General features: G+C 57.6%; 1 protein-coding gene across 6 annotated transcripts in view; it reads right to left on the bottom strand.

Annotated features, from left to right (window-relative positions):
- Nucleotides 1–3,282: 3,282 nt before the first annotated feature.
- KATNIP (katanin interacting protein) overlaps nt 3,283–18,817 on the bottom strand; it is a 165,253-nt gene continuing 149,718 nt past the window's right edge. For 5 of the 6 annotated variants that reach the window (XR_009247561.1, XR_009247564.1, XR_009247565.1 and 2 more), the window contains 5 exons: nt 15,414–15,591; nt 11,098–11,263; nt 9,554–9,720; nt 8,127–8,185; nt 7,347–7,418 (listed from right to left, as the gene is read on the bottom strand). Coding sequence is in view for 1 of the 6 variants with exons in the window: in XM_058680531.1 (XP_058536514.1) it covers nt 3,622–3,680; nt 4,061–4,149; nt 4,252–4,412; nt 4,888–4,989; nt 6,427–6,566; nt 7,308–7,418; nt 8,127–8,194; nt 9,560–9,720; nt 11,098–11,263; nt 15,414–15,591 (1,235 nt within the window). In the remaining 5 variants the exon portion in view is untranslated. Of the gene's footprint in view, nt 3,681–4,060; nt 4,150–4,251; nt 4,413–4,887; nt 4,990–6,426; nt 6,567–7,307; nt 7,419–8,126; nt 8,195–9,553; nt 9,721–11,097; nt 11,264–15,413; nt 15,592–18,817 lie in introns of those variants that run through there. The other variant, XM_058680531.1, reaches the window with a different exon arrangement.

The raw sequence follows: 18,817 nt of genomic DNA, 5'->3' as shown, positions 1-18,817 counted from the left end.
AGCAGGTGGAGGTTATGCAAGTAACTCGCAGTAAGACAGCCATCCTTCAGACAGCGAGGTGCGCCCTGCAGGTGGACCCGGGGAGGAGCTGATGTACTCCCAGGGGCTGGGGCAGCCAGTGGGCGGTGCAAAGGACCTGGGCTTGGGAGGGAAGCCATGTGACCGTGTGCAGCAGTGACATAGGTCTCGGGGCTAAGTGGAGCCTTGTTGGGGAGCTTCACCATGAGGGCCACAGGCAGGTGTTGAGAGGACTGTTGGAAAAGGCTTTGTTTTTGGGAAAGTCGCTGTGGTGGTGGGGGTGGGCAGGCCTGGGGGACTTCCTGTGGCTTGGGGGCTCTGGGAAGGGGCGGCCTTATAGGGACTTGGGGCCAAGTGACAGGAGGGATGGATCCCTGACACCAGCAGCCTTGCTGCCAGGCTTTGGCTGTTCTGGAGAAGGTAGACGCTGTCCTTCCCGCCCCCCCAACCATGCAGGAGGCATAACAGGCTGAGCCCTATGTACTGTCATCTCTGCCCCGCCCCCACTCCTGGGCTGGAGGGGCCTGGGTCCCACACAGGGCGGGGTCATCAATCATGGGGACAAGCCATCTCCCAGGAGATGAGGAGAGAGGCACGGGGATTTACTGCCAGACAGATGGGAACTCACTGTGGGGCCCTGCCTGTCCCCAGAGCGGCCCAGCTCATGCTCCCTGCACTGACTGCTTCCTGGGCCACAATTCATCCCCCAGACACACTGCCCGAGCCTCTTGGCCTCAGGACAGACCTGTGACTGCAGCCCATCTGTGCTGGCCCAGGCATTCCCCTCTGCCCTACCCCTCACCACCATTCTGTGGGGGGAATCTTGGCCGGTGTGTGTGTGTGTGTAGCAGGGGTGGGCAGGGCTGGTACAGCCTGGGGAAGCCCCTGGGGGGGGACCCCAGTTGCTGGATTTCTTCCATGTTGCCCAGAGGAGCAGAGATGCTGACTTCTGGGGGCAGAATCTCATAGGAAGCCAAGGTCACCGAGGACTCGAATCCAATGCTGTTTAGATGGGCAAGGTCAGCCGAACTGTGGAGCCAGGGAACCACGCCACCCCCAGGCCAGGGGAGCTTCAGGGTGTGCAGGAGGGGGAAAGCCCATGAGGCTGAGGCAGGCTACAAGGGAGGGGCTGATGTCCCCCGCCCCGCCCCAGAGGCAGGTGCTGTGCTGTGGGCGAGGAGTGAAAAATAAAGACAGCGGCTGGACCTGGAGGTGCTAGCTTACAGGCCAGGGCTGTGGCCACCAGCTATGTGTGGTTCTGGTGGCCGGGCAGCTTTGTTCCATGCCCAGCATCCAGCCCCTGGGGACCCAGTGCATCTGCTCTGTCTGGGGGATCCCCGCCCCCAACAACACCCCCTCTCACGCTCTTGGAGAGAGGCAGGGCTCAGGGAAGGCCCTTGCACACTTGGGGTTGGGGCCTAGCCCACCAGATGGAGGGGTGCTCTCCTCTCACCAGTAATGGGACCAGGGACTAGCTAGGACTCCCCAAAGCTCCCTGCTGGCTAGTGATAAAGCCCTTCTCACTTCAGTTTCATTTCTCCTCAAGGCGTACTTCACCCAGAAGCCAAGAGCTCTGCCCCCTGTCATCAATTAGGCTGAAAAAAGGAAGCAGGGGTAGGGGGTGGCAGGGAGTAGCAGCAGGGAGGAAACCCAGGATCTGCGACCTGGGAGCTGCTGCGCCAGGACCCCCTCCAGGAGACAGGAAACCCACAGGCTTAGCCCAGTGTCCCCGGGCTCTTTGCACCAATGGCTTCAGACGCTGCGTGTCTTAGGCACACCATGCCACCTGCCTGGGCTCCAGCTCCCTCTTCGAGGAGGGTGACCAGTGCGCCTGCCCCACGGGGATGGAGGAGACTGGAGGAGACATGAAGATGTGCCTGCTCAGCAGGTGGGAAGGGGGCTGGCAGCAGACCCCCCCCCCCCCGCCTCGCCCGAATGCTCCAATCGCTGACTCAGGGCTCCCACACACAGCATGGGCTCCCGCCATCTGACCCCGATTCCAGCACGCCAGGCTGTTGCCTTAATAACATCTTTTATTGATTTTGCAAGAGGAGGAAAAAAAATAGAAATTTATGTTACAGTTAATGCCTGTATAGGGGGTTCCCCTTCCTTTCCTAAATTGTACATCCATACAGTTATTAGCAAAACCAGCTGAGAAAGTGGGAGCCCAGGTCCACGCAGGCCAGCCCTGCTGACCCCCACAGATCCAACCTTGGTTGACCCTGCCACCACCCCCCAGCCCACTTAGTGGGGAGAGGGTGAAGGGTGTTGGGCGGAAGACGACAGTTCCCAGTAAAAGCACTGCCTTGGATTGGTCCCCGAGAACCGCTGTGAGGCTCCCCTGAAGGGGGTGGGGTGTCACATGTGGGAGCCTGGGAAGCTTCGCAAGTGATGGATCTTCTCCAGCAGAAACAATTCGCATCCTCACCCTAGGTCCGCGCCTCCACGAAACAGCGTATTTGCATGGCCCCACTCGCGCGTGCGCCCCGTGCGATCTGCAAAGCTCATAAAGTATTTGCTGGGGTTCTCGGCTGCATGCGAACGCACTCGCTCGCCTTCCGAGTACAGCGCAGGGGCCGGGCTGCGCGCCAGCAAAACAACGGATTAATATTTGGAAGGAGAAATTACCCACCACTGGGAAACCAATTAGGTCCCTGATCCGAGCTTGTTACAGAGATGGAAATTGATGCGCGCGGGCCCTCGCTGGGCTGGAGCGGTAGACACTAGTTCCCACCAGGTGGGGGAGGGGAGACCCCTTGCTCTCTGCCACCGCATACCCCAGCCAGGACCCGCCCCCCTGCAACACACACAGGGCTCCCCGAGTCAAGGGGGCACCATTCGGATGGAAGGGATCCGGGATCGGTGATGGGCCTAGGAGTAAGGGCAATGAGGGTGATTTTCTCCAGAGCTGAAGTGCAAGGGGAGGTGGGGTGACTGGGTTGGAGGATGTGGGGTGCAGTGCTCCAACACTGTGCTCCATATGAGGGAGGCAGGGAGGTCCAGGGCTGCAGCCACCTGGCAACCAGTTCCAGACCTGGTGACAGGATGACTGCAGGCCCCTGGTTCACAGATGTCCAGGACACACGCCCAACACAGGAACCCACACAGGACAAGCGCCCCACTCCAACGGGGTCCGGTCCTTCTCAAGTGGCCTGGGGATAAATTCCAGAACCTGGGACAGAAATATAGTCACTGTCTGAGCCCTGGAAGGAGGCGGTGTGTGTGTGTGTGTGTGTGTGTGTGTGCTGGTGCGCAGGTGCGCGGTGCTGTGCACTGCCTCCATCCTTGGGGGCCTCTGCAGGCAAGGCCCTGGGGCCTGGCGTGCATGCGAGTGCTCTTCCTGTTCTTAGCACCTGCTCTGGGATCTAGGATGCTGGGTAGAGTTCCCCCTCCCCACACTCCACCTCCCCTGCTGGCCCAAGTGCGGCTGCGTGCTGTGTTGCACAGGAGAGGCAGAAGGGGAGGCACCCGGAAGCCCTGCGCAGTGTTGTCCTTCATCCCAGCGGGCTCCCCCTTCACCCTGCGAGGTTCTCAAGGCCCCTGGCCACTGGCAACAGACGACACCAGATGCTGTCAAGATCCGCTCTCACTCCAACCTGGAGGTCAGCACCGCCACCGTCTCCCTGTCTCCTTCGCGCTTATGCAGGTTTTGGGGCGTAAGGCTGTCGGGGCAGAACACAGAGGGGCTGGGCACTGGCATCAAGATGCCCCCTGGCCTCGGTGGGAAAACCCCTGGTGTGGGTGGCTGCCCAGGCCACCACCTGCAGCAGTCTCCCCTTGGCATGCCTCAGGCCTGTGCCTCACAGCCCAGCTCCAGGGTCACCTCCTCCAGGAAGCCCCTGCCTTGGCATCCCGGTCTACTATCCTCTTCTCACCGCCTTTTCCCTTTTGCACCTGCACAGGAGGCCACAGCTGGGCCTGCAGCAGGTCACTGGCTGCTCCCATTGTCCTCTACCCACTGGGTAGGCTTCCAGGTGGAGGTGAGGGGCCTGAGGGCAGACGGGGTGTGTGTGGGAGGGGCTGGCAGAGCCACGAGGCTGACCTGGGTCCACAGCGCCTGGCTTCCTCTTGGCGTTGGTCACGATTTGGTTTTCATTCATCATCTGGACATCCTGGTCCTCCACCTGGTTACTGCGGGTGTGGGGAGGGGAAGATCCAGAAGGTTCCATCAGGCCCCCACCTGGCCTGTGTCCCTGTCGTCCACTCTTGCCGGGACCGTGGGCGGAGACTCACCTGATGCTGGTGGGTTTCTCCTGGTGACAGATGTCCGCGTCTGCGGTGAACAGGATGGTGTGGTAGGGCACCGTGGGCTCACACGTGGGCAGGATGCCCCCAACCAGATGGCTCACCATGGCCAGGATCCCGTTGTACACGAGCAGGTCGTCCACCAGGAGCTGGACGGACACAGCACAGGGCTGATGGGTGGGGTCCCCCTGCACCCTTCCCTTCCCTGCCACACCGACCAGAGGGCCCTCCCCTCTGGGAGACAGGTGTTGCCACCAGGTGCCCGTCAGGTTCCAGGCCTGCAGGACTTCATCTCTTCGCATCCAACAGGAAGGACACAGTGCTGTCGGCCCCATGTCGCAGATGAGAAAGCTGAGGAGCCACCTGTTAACAACTCCTAACTCCCCCAAGGGGAAGCCAGGCAAAAACAGAGAAGCCCCTTGAAGGGGGGGTTTTGGGGTTCACAGTGGGGTGGCAATTTCTCCAGCTACAGCTCCCAGGAGGAGGAGCAGGCCCCCTGGTGTCTAAGGTTGCAACAGAGAGAAGTCAATCAAACTGCGACAAATGGTAATTGCCAGCAGTCTAATTACCAATGAGTATAATTATCTAAAAAAAAAAAAAAAATCCCAGCTAATAAGTACTTACGCCGAACTCCTTCACCCCTCGAAGGGGTGTTTTCGCATAATTCCACAGTTTGATCATCGACACGGTGGTAGGCAGATCGAAAATCACATAAACACGATTCACCTGTCCGGGCGCAGCACAACAGGCAAACAGGCGTTATTTGGAAACAGAAGCCCTTGGCTGAGCCGGGGGCTGCTGGGCAGGGATGGGCAGGTGGGCAGGGTCCGGCTGGCACCTGAGGCGGGTGCTGCCCACGTGGTCAGGCCTGGAGTCCCGGCTGTATTTTATCTCCTCCCAGCCCATCTCGAGTCAGAGCACGTGTGGCTGCGTTTCCAGCAAACAGCTGAGCTGGCTCTTGGAGGGTCTGTGTTCTCGGGGCCTTGGCATGGCCCTCATTTGAATACCAGCATAGGAGCTGGGACTGCCTAGGTTTTCTGCCAGATCAGGCCCAGACACAGGCTGGGGGTCCGTGGGCCAAAGGGATGGTCCCTGCCTGCCTCCTGCCCTCAGGAACCTGCATGGGTCTGACCTCTGGCTGCCCTTTCCCATAAATGGAAAGCTGAGCTTGAGACACTGAACCTGCTGTGCAGGGCAAGGGAACAGCAGCTGTGGCAGAAGGTGGCTGTGGAAGGAGGCCCCCACAGCCTCCATTGGCCTCCCTGTGTCCCACACCCGCCCCCGCTCAAGGCTCTAAATATCAGGGGGTCCCCTCCTCCTGCCCGTGTGGCTCCTGGGCCTGTGGTCTCAGTCTGTGGCTGCTTTGGGTCTGTCTTGAGTGGGAGGGATTGTGATGGGCTGCGGAGAGTGGGGAACCCATCTGAGGGCGCCATAGGAACAAGGAAAAGTCAAGATGGAGACCCTCAAACTCTGATGCCCTTAGGGCTTAAGCAGGTGCTTGAGGATGGCGAGAACCCCACCCAAAGACCTTCCTGCTCCAGACAGTGGTACCCACCTTTAGGTGGCACCACCTGCAACCAAGGCTGTTGTGCTCCCCCTTGGCAATGCTGGGGCTGGGGGGCTATGATGAACACCCAGTGGGAAGCTTGCGAGTGTTTAAGGGAAATGTCCCCCAGCATGGTCATGTGAGTGGACCAGGGACAGGCCAAGGGTGCTGTGGCACCTGGGTGAGAGGCTAGGGGTGTCCTGATGCACCACAGCTAATCTGCCTCTATGTGGCCTCCGGGCCTCTAGTGAAGCCGCATGGACAGCCCAGGGGAGGTGCTGACCAGGCAGATCTCTAGCCAGAGGGAGGGCTGTGCGGCCACCTTGGGTCAGTGGACGTCAGGAAGTAACAGAGGTGGGGGCAAGGGGAGGAAGGGGGCACAGGTGGCAGCAGGAAAGGAGCCCGGGAGAGAGACGGGCTGCAGGCGTTGGCAGACGTGCCAGCCTTTCTGTGGCCCTTCTACCCTCTGGGTACAGTCACCTTCCTGCCTGGATGCAAAGGCTTAGAGGGGCCTTGGCCAGGGACAGCAACCCCATCAGGTGTGCCACCCACCTCCTAACCCTCTGCCGACTGCCAGCGACGCAACAGGATGGTCCCTGAGCCCACCAGGAACCCACCAAGCCGGGTAGGATGGGAGCCAGCCACATGTGTCTGCCATCGCTGGTGTCGTTCACCTGGTCGATGAGCTTGTCAGGCGTGCGAACGTCCCCGCACACGCCCTCCAGCGAGTTCACGCTGTCTGGGAAGGCGGCGATGTCTGGGGTGGCATCTAGGAGGCTGTAACCAGAGCTGTGCGTGCTGCTGCAGGTGAGGAGGACCAGGGGGCTGGCGGGGCCTGCTGCTAGAAGGGACTGCTAGTGTGAGACATGTTCCGGGGAACGTGGGAGTCCTGGGCACGTGGCCGTCCACCTGGGGGCAGCCAGGTACAAGGATAAGGGGGAGGAGGCCTTGCAGCTAAACACTGGCTCAGGGACCCGGCCGGAGGCAGGAATGAAGGTGAGCTGCTGTGAGAAAGCGGCACCCTCCCTCCTGGGCGCACCCAGAGATCCAGCTCTGCTTGGGCCATGAGGACTCCAGGGCCTCTCTGAACCTGTTTCCGTCTCTGTAAAATGGGCATAAAACCCTCTGTGACCCAGGCTGGATCTGAGATCTTGGAGGACCCTGGCTGTCCCCGGTGGAGTCCAGAGGGGGCTGCTGTACATCCAAGGAGTCAGTGACTACGATGACTGGAAATGCAATGCAGAAGGGGAATCCGGAGACCCTGGTAGGACACAGAGGCAAGAGAGGAGGCAGGGTAGCTCAGGGTGGACAGGAGGTGTGGGTTACCGAGCCTCCATGTCCTCATCTGTGAAATGGGTGTGCATCTGACCAGAAGAGCGAATGGGTACTATGTGCTGAACCCTGAACTCATGGGCTCACAGGCGTGCACTGGAGTGTGGGCACCCCACGAGCCCCTCTCTGGTCTGGGGGTAGCACCCTGCCACCTGAGAAAGGATACTGTTCTCAGACAAGGGGATCCTGTCCCCCCATTCGTCATACAGCTCCAGGCCCGTGAGGCCGATGTAATAGGGGTCACCCCAGCTGGTCAGCAGCTGGAACTGGAAAATGACTGGCACCGCAGGTTAAGGAGAAGGAGGCTGCATTTTCTGCAAACTCAAACGCTGGCCATGACGACAGGCTCTGGATGAAAGAGAATTTTTTTTCTCTCACTAAGACTGAAGTCCTATCCAAATAAAGGCAACACCGATTCTTTTTTTCCTTTAATCCCCCATTGTGAGTGTTGCTGAGAATCCCACACCTTCCTCCAGACCCCCAGGATTGGGGGGCCCTCTGGGGTGCAGCCAGGATGTGGCGCTAAGCACACTGCCCTATTCCCTGCCTCAGTTTCCCTGGTTACAAAATGATAAGAACACAGAGCCCGTCCGTCTCCCTCATCCCTTCCTGGCAAGCAGGGGCCAAAGGGGTAACATAAGCCTCAAGAAGGGTGGGCTGTGGCAGGTGGCTCTGAGTCCCTGGTGCACAGCTGGCATGGAGCCCTGAACTCCCAGAGGACCTGGTACAGGTGAGGACTGGGCTGGAGGCAGTTCCTTCCGGGAGTAGCCCCTTCCCAGCTGTGTGGTCTTGTAGCCTTCCTGAGCCTCAGTTTTCTTAAGCTGTAAAATGGGGGTGGCTATGGCTACAGCAAGGGCTAGGTTAATGCTGGTGGTACACCCAGGACGGTGTGGGCCCCAGGGCTGCCTCCTGCAACCTGAGCCTGCCAGGATGCTATTGCCAGTGTGCCCTGCCCTCGCCTGCCCATGGCGTGGGAGAAGGATACAGCCACATGGCATCAGCGGGGCCTCGTAGTCCATGCTCGCCCGCTCCAGGCTGCTGCTGCTGTCAAGCCTGCAAAGACAAAAGCAGCTCTGGGAAGAAGAAGCCGATGGGCTGGAGGCATCGGTCAGTCAGCTACTGCCCGGAGGCAGCAGGCTTTGAGGCCGTCAACCACACGCAGCATGCCCAGGGCCCCTCTGTCTGTGTGGCTCCCACTCTGCTGGGAGCGATAGGTTATAACCAGAGACGTCACTGCCAAGACTGGCCTTCAGGCTGTGCTGGGAGGTCTGGTTCTCAGCTGGTCCATGTGGACTCACTGGGTCGGTCACTTCCCATGCCTGCTCAGGAGGTAGTCACTGCCATGGCCGTGACTTGGCCGCAGTGAACTTGGCCGCAGAGGAGTGTGGTGGCTTGTTCAGGCCAAGCTGCTAGTAGGCGTTGGCCAAGCTGCTAGTAGGGGTCGGGGGCTTGGGCTTGCTATCCCTCACCGAAGCTTCCTGCTTTAAACAAAGAGGAGTCACACTGTGCGAAGAGCTGCGTGACACCCGGGAAGAAGCCCAGGGACAGAGACTGGTCACCTTGGGCAGGTGGTCTGGGAAGGCCTCCAGGAGGAGGCAGCCTTGGGAAGAGGCAGCAGGGAGCTTCCAGATGGGTCAGAGGTGGTGGGGGACATCAGGCCCATGTCCCTGAGATGGGAAGGAGCACCAGACAGGAGCCAGAGGGGCTGGAGTACATAGTTCAGGGGACCTGAGTCTGGCTTCCTAGTCTAGAACAAGCGGCCTCAGTTCACACATCTGCAACATGGGAGGAATATCCCCTATTTCCAATGCACGGAGCTGACTCTGGTGAGGGACAGTGCCCCTCCTCCTCCCCCTTGCCTTGCCTGCCTGTGGGTAGTGTCCTCCAGCCCTCCCGTGGTGCCAATCAGTTCCAAGGGCAATATGACAAGGGCAGTGTGACAGCTCCCCATGACCGACTATGGCTAAGGCCTAGGGAAAAATCATTCAGTTTTGCCAGCATGGCTTGCAGCAGCATTTGACCATCAGGGGAGTTTCGGGAGTAAATGCAGCATTTACAAATGGTTTTGAACTTGGGAGTTGCAGAGGCTGGGGCTGAGAAATCCCCGGGATGCCGTGCCATGTCAGGCTGGCCTCGTGTTTCTCTTTGGAGGTTTTCTAAATGGGGAACAGGAGCAAGGCAGGCCCGCACCTGCGCTGGCCAGCATGTGTTTCTGGCCCGGAGGCAGTGGCTGCGGCCTCTTTTCCCAGCAGGAAGCGCAAAGAAATCATTTAAGACCTTCAAGTGCTTGCAGACTGGGAGAAGCCCAAACAGACCGAGGAGCAGGCACAGACAGCCCGGGCCTTTCATCACTGTCTTGGTGGCGCATGGACCTGCAAGTGCAGGGGGCGGGACACACACACTGGGTGGGACACTCACCTCCTGGCCGCTGGGGGTGCCAGCGGTCGGGCCTGCAGATAGTCCACAAACAGCACTTCCTGGGCAAAGTCGAAGTGGCAGTTGCCTGGGCCCTTGCGGATGAGGAAGCCCTCCGGCGGGGAGACGCTCAAGCCGTCCAGGGACACGTGGACGATTCTGGCCTGGGGAACAAGAGCAGGTTTTGCTGGATCTTGCTGTCTCCCTCCCGCCCGGGGGCTGCCTGGGCCCCACCTGCCTGGCCAGCTGTAGTGGCCTGCTCAGGATGGACACGGGTACAGGTGCTCTGACACCTGCCATTGGCTGCTGGGCAGGTTACTAATCTTCATTGCACCTCACCTTCCTCATCTGGTAAATGGGCACAGAGAAGGGCTGACCCCTACGGTGGCTGGCATGACACTGGCATGCTCCAAGAGCCGGCCTCAGGTGTTCCTGCTTCGGGCCAGCCCACCCGCCCGTACTCTGCTTACACTCTTCCCGTGGGCCTCATCTTTCTGTTCATAGCACTTGGTGCCTGTTTCTGGACGGGTGCCAGTCAGCAGCCTCCTCAGAGGTCATAGCAGGGGTCTCCTGATGGCCCAGATGCCAGCCTGCCCATCTGCCTCTCTGTCTCAGGGCCCAGGGTCTAAGTAAGTGCTTACCAAGGGATTGCCAAATTCATGTGGATTGGCCCCCTGCCGCTCATTTGCCATTCTAGGTGGCCAGGATTTGTCTGAGAAAGCCTGGCCCTCATGGTAGAGTCTGAGGCGGCTTAGCCACCACCTGTGCTGTGGGAAGGGCTGAGAAGGCGCTGGCCGGGCCTTCTTTGACTGCAGGCTTTGGGATCAGGTTCAAGGTTATAGCACCCTGGGTGCTGCTACAGTTCCAAGCAAAATCAGCCCTTTAGGAGAGAATGGGAGGGAGGATTGCAGGAGCCCAGATGTGGCTTTGTTAGGTGGCGAGTGGCCAGGGGAATCAGGCCATTCACCAAGGGCTGCACAGCTGGCTGGCTGGGGCAGGAGAGCCAGCTCTTCTGACTGCCAAGGTCCCTCCCACGTGTGCCTGGCCCTGTGGTGGCCTTGGCACAGGGTAGGGACCCAAGACCTACTTCTCTGTGGTCACCTGGGGATGTTCTCACTCCAGTCAGGGGAGAGCATGATGGGAAGTCATGGCAGTGCCCACCCCTAGTCTGGCTGGCCTGCCTGTGGCCTTGGCTGCGTGAGTCCGGCAGAGATCACTATGCCTTTCTGCCCTAGCAAGGGAGCCATTGCACCTGCCTCCCACAGGCTGTGACCAGGAACCAATAAGCAGCTCCCAATGGTGCAGGCCTGGTGCCGCATGTGCTCAGAGTTGAGCACACTGAGCGGCGGGATGCGTGGGGCTGCAGTGGACTCCCCTTGCCCAAGACTAGAAAACCACAGGGGCTTCTGTGCAGTTGCCCGAGGCCACCCCTGGCTCTGTCTGCTGTCTCTGGAAAGTTCCCGAGGATTTATGTGCCTCTTCGGCGGCCACGCTGGCTGTTTATCAAGGTCCAGCTTGCTTGCCTGTGGGCCCTGGCTCACCCCGCGATAGGTGTCCTCGGGAGATTTATTGTAGTTCCAGAAGCGCAGGCCCGCGATGCTTTCAGCTCTGTCGAAGCGGATCGTGACCACGTGGTCCAGCCCCGGCGAGAAGGGGATGAGCCACATGTGCTCATCCTCCGTGGTGATGTTGGTGCCATCGATCAACCTGCATGGTGGCCGGGCAGCCACAGCGGGAGGGGTCACAGCGAGGCCGATGCCCACTCGCTGTCACCACCACCTGCCCTCACCCTGCCTCTGTCCCATCGTAGCCCTCCAGGCCCAACGCTAGCCTGGCTGGGTCAGGTTCACGCCATCATTGTGGCCAGTTAGGCCAACAGCGTGGGTTTGTGTTGTCTCTCGGTAATCTGACAACATCTGTAACGCAGGGAGGAGACCCACAGGCTGCCCTGCTTATGAGACGGCCAGGTCATCCTTGGCCAGGCGAGAGGGGGAAGAGGAAGCAGGTGTCATTTCCCCAAAAGCGTTTAACCCCACCATTCCAATAGAGGCATTTTCTTCCCCTGCCCCCAATTCTGGGAATTATACTCCATACCCTGGAAGTACCCTCTGCATGACGACATCTGTGACACTGCTCTTTACCCTGGCTGTAATAGTAATAGTAATAATAATAAGAAGAAGAAGAAGAGAAAAGAGGGCAGACAGTCCAGAGAATGCTGCAGGAGTTGAGAAAGACATGTGACCCTGTGAGCCTGGGACAAGGACCAGGAGCGACGAGGCGGAAGTGCAAGGTGTATTTGGGTCAGAGGGGACGGAAGCAGGGTGGAGAGCAGCTGGACGGAGGATGCTTTTCTCTATTCCCTAGACTTTCTACAAAGCTGCTGCCCTGGCTTGACGGCCCAACTGGAGGAAGCGTGTCTGCCCTTTTTTGTGCTTCCACGGGACAGAGACGAAAGCACCAGGTGACCTTCGTGGTTCTCGGCTGGGGACAAGGACAGAGAGGGGCAGTGACTCTGCCAGTTGGTCTTGCCTGAATGTGCTCTGTAACCACAGGCCTGGTCAGCCCCCCAGCCTTTCCCACCTCCTATTGTGTTTGGTTCTGTTTTTAAAGTTTTGTTTTTTGTTTTTTTTTATTTGAAAGGCAGAGAGAAGACAGACAGGGAGAGATCTCCCATTTGCTGGGTCACTCTCCAAATGGCTGCAGTGACTCAAGTAACCAGACTGAAGCCACCAGGAGTCGGAGTTTCCTCCAAGTCTCCCATGGGGTACAGGGGCCCTAGATACTTGGGCCATCTTCCACTGCTTGCCTTGGAACATTAGCAAGAAACTGGATTGGAAGTGGAACATCCGGAATTCAAACTGGTGCTCTTATGGGATGCTGGTACTGCTGGCAGAGGCTTAACCAGCTGTACCACAGTGTTCTTCCCCACCACCCCAGCTGCTACTGTTCTGAATATGTCACCCTGGCCCATCTTCTTTCCCTTTTTGACTGCCTGAGGTCCCAAGGTCCTGTTGCCTCTGGCTACCTTGGACATCCCAGCAGGGTTCAGCTCTGACCCCAGACCCTGGTCCTCACGGCTCTGGCCCTGGAAATGGGCCCCATGGTTGGCCTCCCCTACTGCACACCCCTGGGGCTCCAGTGACCTTGGAGTCACTATCCTGGGGGGAGACAGCCAGGTCACTTGGCCTATGGTTCTTAGATTGTTGAAATAAACAGTTGTTTGCCTTTTACGTTTCAAAGTGTGGTTTTCGCATAAATCTTCCAAGTCTAAGCGTTCATCTGAGGAGGTAATGTTTCTTTCTTCCTTTAAAAGGCTGTTATTATGTTGATGGATGGCGTGTCTCCTAACTGTTGGCAGCTTCAAACTGAGGACATCCGGCAACTCCACACAGGGCGTCTGCGGGGCTGAGCAGTGGCTGCTGCCAGAGAGCCTCTAATTTCCTTCCAAAGGTCTTGACCTGCCTGCTGGTCCTGGAAATGGGGTCAGCTCCACTGTTCTCCAAACTGCTGCCAAGTGCTTCCCTTGCCTTGGCCCCAGCCGGAGCAGTGAGAGTGGCCAGTGCAGGGCGGGCCCTCCAGACACCTTTAGGAACATCTACTTCCACACCCAACGTCATAGAGACAGTGCCCGTCCCAGGGGCAGTGAGCAACCCCAATGGCTGCAGAATGGTCTCCAAGGATCATTTCCCATGCATGAAAAGCAGGGTTCCCTGCAAAAGCATCTGATTCAAGGCCTTGGACAAGACGAGCCTGGACTATCCTGTCCCATCAGGAGGCAAAAAAAAAAAAAAAAAAAAAAGAAAGTGACCAGAAATGAGGACCTTGGACTTGGCAGGGGGTTGGGGAGCGGTGGGCACTCTTACACAGCGGGTTGAGCCACTCACCGTTGGAGAACATGCCAATGTTACGACCTGGCTGCTCTGCTTCTGCTCCAGTTCCCTGCTTATGTGCCCGAGAAGGAAGTGGAAGATGGCCCAAGTGCTTGGGGCCTCTGCTGTCCATGTGAGAGACCAAGAGGGGAGTTCTGTCTGCTGAGAACTGGCACTGGCCCGGTCCAGTCTGGGCTGTTGCGGCCATTTGGGGGAGTGAACCAGTGATGAAAGATTCTCTCTTTCTCTCCTTCCCTCCCTTCCTTTTCCTCTTGCTCTGCCTTTCTAATACATTAATTTTACCAAAAAAAGAAAAAAAAAAAAAAGACTCTGGAGCTCCCAGGTTCAATCGGAGGCCTGGGGTATCAGTAGGGATAGAAATGACAAGGGACTGCCACGCTTCAACTATGATGCACTTTATGTCTACATCCATGAGTTTACAGTGAGCTCCAAAAGAAACAGAGCCGTGTTTTAGAGGATGCTATGGGGATCTGGTTTGTTATTCTAAAAACTGCAAGAAGAAAAAAAGCAAAAACATTCATACACACAAAAGGAAGGAGGGGAGCCTTGAGCATGGAGGCTGCCTTTTCCTGTTGGAATTGTACAAGAGTCGGCACGTAATGAACGGGGACGCTAGCTTTATTGCAGTAATTGCAGCAAATAAATGAGAAAAAGAATGACAGGGTGACAATATTCCCTTTCCACAGTCCCTACTGAGCGGGAGGGAGTTGCAGGCCCTGGGTGTGCTCGGCTGCTGCTGCCATGGAGCCTGGCAACCAGATGGTTCATGGCAGCCCCCACCCCTTAACCACCGCTCTGCTTCCAGCTACCCATGGGTCTACTGTGGTCCATCCAAAAACACTACGTGGAAAATTTCAGAAAGAAAGCATTTCTAGGTTTCCAATAGCTTTTACTATGGTTGACTGTTGCAAGGACTCTGTCTTATGAAGGGGTTTTTATGCTGATTTCTTCCTGGACCCCATTTATAAACTGGACTTCGATTATGGATTCGTGTGTAAAGGAAGCCACCTCGTGATTTTAGGGGCCCATGGCCAGGTCTTGGAATGGATGTTCCGTGGATAAGGAGGGACTGATGACCTGTCCGCGTCCTGAGGCTGTCAGGTGACTGTCTTGTCCCTACAGTCACATGGCAGTCTGATGAAGCCATCAGACCCACTGGGCCATCTAATAGAAACACAGGCTAAACAGCACCACTGAGGGGCAGCCAGTCAACTCTAGACTGCAGAGGGCAAAGGAAGTCCTGGTTGGTTCCCTCCACAATCTGCAAGAAAACACTGGACAAAGAAGGAATTTATAAGAGAGAAGTGCGTGGTTTGGTCATCTCCATGCGTTCTAGTGCTGGCCCTCATGGGGTGTTCCAGGTGAGCCAGCCAACCATTAAAAAGGCAGGAGGCCAGAGTGCCCAGAAATACCTACCTGCTGGACATCTGGCAATGCAAGGAATCATCGTGAGCTTTTACAGAGCTGGTAATGGGGCTGCCTCATGTCATTATAACGGCGGCAGCTGAGACACTGGCGAGCTAACTGCTGCTGTTTATAGATGTGGACTGAAATATTTAGAGGGGAAGTGGGAGCAGGCCCGGGCTGGGGGACTGGCTGTGAGACCACCTGCGCAGAGGGCAGGTGATCAGTCAGGATGCACAGACAGGTAGGACAGGAAGCGTCTAAGTCCACGGGAGGGTGACCACCCAGGATGCAGAGGTGGAGCTGGCCACGGGCACACACACACAGGGTGAAGGGCCTGAGTTGTTCATGTGTCAATGTGGACCCGCTGGCCATGAAGAGTTACACATGGTGTCATGTGGAACTAGTGGCCCTGATGGGGGGGATGGGCAATCATCTTCCTTCTCTTGGTCACACTGGATGGCCAGGAGCAGGTGACCTGTGGGATGCTTCTTGAACCTACTCCCCAGGTCCCCTGCTGTCAAGCGAGTCCCAGTCTCCCCACTGTCCTGCCCTACACTTACTTGTCCAGGGTCCGGGAGTCATCCGTGTACTCAGGGAGGTCGTTTAAATCCCTGGGGGAGGCGGAGAGCTGGTGCAGGCTGATAGGCAGGGCCTGGCCATCCTTGCTCACCACTTCCAGGCCGGTGAGGCCCAGGTAGTGCAGGTCCCCCCAGGAGGCGGTGAAATTCAGCTGCAGGCCTGTGACAGTGGGGAGAGAGGCCGCATCAACACCCGAGGCTTCAGGGGAGGCATCTCGGGTGGAGACGGAAGAGCCGGCACCCTCAGCCTCCACCACCTGCTAGCTTGAATCCAGACGGGAGCACAAGTGTGTGGAGGGTGGGCTCCACCTCTCCTCTTGGAAACCCTGGGGACCAGGCCAGGAGATGTCTGCAAGCCATTGAGGCCTGTACTAGGAGCTGGTCTGTTGATCATCATCAGGTTCTTCGGCTGGCACAACATTTTCCCTCGCCCCCACCTGCTTCTCAGTCTTGCTGGCACCAGAGACCCTGGGCCTCACCCAGGCTTCTGGTGAGTGACTTGTATTTCTGTTCCTTTTACCTGCCGCAGGGCCTTTGCACATGCAGCTCCTGGCCTCACATGGCATGGTTCACTTGTGCTTGTCCTTCAAACTTCAGCTCCCTCTTCAGGGAAGCTGCTGCCCTGCCCCCTGACTCCCATGAGCAGACCAAATCTCCCTGCACAGTCCCTTTGAGTTCACCTGCCCTGCCTGAGGCTCCACCTACTCTGCTGGACTACTGTGCTCACAGAGCCTGGCATGGTGCTTAGCACAGAGTAGCTGCTCAGTACAGATGGGACAACCAGTCTCTGAGCAGGGGACAGTGTCATAGCTTCGAGCCGCACAGCCCGTGCGTCCTAGGGCTACAGAGGCCAGCTGCATGGAGCCTGACCTGCTGTTCTACACCTGATGGAGGAGCCAGCTACACCAGCCACTCTAGTCCCTTAGCTGCTGCCTGCCTCTGGCTGGCTGATAATACGCTCGAGCAGGCCCAAGAGGGGCCAGCCAAGTTAGCTCAGAGAACTGTCCTGCTTGAAACAGTTTACAACAGAGAGGGAGGTGTTTGGAAGGCAACTGCGACTCACCAACACGGCTCTGTCTCTAGGTTCACAGTTCACTGTCTTCTAAACCATGTCCTACGCTCCAGGCCTGCTTGCTGCTTCTGATTTTGGAGCTGCAGGGCAGCACCACACAGTCAAGCCTCTGATCTCAGGGAGCTGTCAGTCTAGCAGAGACAGCCTAGGAGCAGCAGGTGTTTGGCGCAGTAGTTAAGTCCCCATGTAGGATACTCATGGCCTAAGTGGAAGATGAGCTTGCTGTGCTTTTACATTTCTGGAAAGAGAACATTCTAGGCTCATCTGACACATACTTGGCACTGAGTGGTTAAGGGACAGAGTAGAGGAAGATGAGGGAGCAGGGAACAGGGCTGATGCGGGAGCTACATCATGGGGAGGAGCTTGGGGTTTCCAGTCTTGGCAATGAGGTGCAGGGGGAGTGCCCTGAGCTGGCGCACAGCATCACCAGTTCACTTCTGCTGGAGTCTGCAGGTAGCCGGGAGAGCCCCATGGACTGGGGACCTCAGTGAGGGCGGGGTGGCTACAGCTCTGCCTTGGTGACAGCGCTGCTCAGACTCAAGGCCCTGCATGACCAGAGGGAGGGAAAGGTGGTTTTTGCTTTTTTCATTCTGCAAGGTAGCATCGGGCTGAGCCAGGTTGAAGTCAGGAGCCTGGGACTCTCACATCTGGGGCAGGGGACCCGAGGACTTGCAGGGTCACTTGCTGTCTCTCAGGGAGCTGCAAGAGGAGCCAGGACCGGAACTCAGACACCCTGATATGGATGTGGTGGAGTTAGCTCCGGCAGCTGTTCCTGGAACATGGACAGCCTGGAGGATCACCGGGCTGGAGAGGGGGAGGAATGCAAGGGGGAGATGCACCTTCCCCCATGCCAACAGAAGGCATGCGGTGCGGCCTCTCCCCAGCCCACTGTCTCTTTCGTTGCCTGGCGAGACGCACTACGATTCCATCCCAGCTGGGATGGCTCCGAAAAACGCTTGGCTCTCTTTTGGAGCCAGCATCCACGTTCCATATTCATTTTTCTTGGGTCTATCAATTAGTATTTACATGGATGGAGATTACCTGCGGTATTTCTCCCACCCCTTGCTTCAGCCCTCTCGGCTCCTTGCCTGCTCATCGCTGATGAATTTTGCAAAACTTCCCAAATCACTGTCACCTGCAAATTAGCAAGCCATACACCTGCTCCGCACCGTGAGAGAACTGGCTGCGTTGCCAATCCCTGTGTCCCAGGTCACCACATCCAAGCTCTCTTGGTGGGCAAGGCCTGGGGGAGACAGGCAGAAGGCTATGGGTTCAGAGCAGATTCACACAGAAGCCCCAGGCTACACGACCTGTACCTGGTGGTGCCTGATGGGCAGGCTCGGCTGTCATCTGACTGAGCACCGTAACAGAGCAATCACGCTGTCCTCCCCCCGCACCCCCAGTGGAAAGGTCCCCCGAGACCGCCACTCCACAGGTAAGTTCCCTGCGGCATTGCAATAACGGCTCTGAGAAAGGTCACGAGGCGGTCCGATGGGAGAAATGTTGGCTGGCAGTAAGTCAGGGGTCTGCACAGGAGGTGGGGACTGCTCACTGCCACCTGCCTTCCCCACTTGGGGCATTCCGACCTACCCTGGAGAACTGCCCCGAGCTCTTCTGTGCTGTAGGCAGAGGGGGCTGGCCCCTTACTCTGGGCTCCAGAGCTCTGTTGATGACAGGGCCTGGCCACATCAGTATTTTCTACCTCCCTCCTTTCCATCACGTGCTCACTGGTGACTGGTTTAAGGATGGGCCTGTGACCCATGTGAGACCCTGAGACTTCATTCTGGGATAGCTCTTGGATCGACCAGGAATCAGAAGTGTTTGTTCCTAAATCCAGGGCCTCTAAGGGCTGGCACTGTGGTGCAGCAGTTTAATCTGTCACTTAAGACACCAGCATCACAAATGAGTGACAATTCGAGTCCCCCACTGCTCCACTTCTGATCTAGCTCCCTGTTATGGCACCTGGGGAAAGCAGCAGCAGATGGCCCAAGTGCCTGAGAACCTGCCACCCATGTGGAGACCAAATGGAGCTCTAGACTCACAGCTCTGGCCTGGCCCAGCCCCAGCTGTTGCAGTCATTTGATCAGTGAACCAGCAGATAGAAGATCTCTCTCTCATCACTCTGCCTTTCAAGTAATTAACTAACTAAACCACCAACTAACCAACTAAGCCCAGACCTCTAGGAATTCCCCTGTCAGACAGAACCTGAATAGGAGGAGGGGGACAGAGAAGAAAGTAGGGCAGATAAATGGCACGAAGTCCCCAGTTCTGAGAACATGATTTTTATGTCAGGAGCCAGCTATGCAAGAAATTC

The sequence above is a fragment of the Ochotona princeps genome, chromosome 24, assembly GCF_030435755.1.
Source record: "Ochotona princeps isolate mOchPri1 chromosome 24, mOchPri1.hap1, whole genome shotgun sequence".
Lineage (NCBI taxonomy): Eukaryota > Metazoa > Chordata > Mammalia > Lagomorpha > Ochotonidae > Ochotona > Ochotona princeps.
This window is presented reverse-complemented; position numbering and strand designations above follow the sequence as displayed.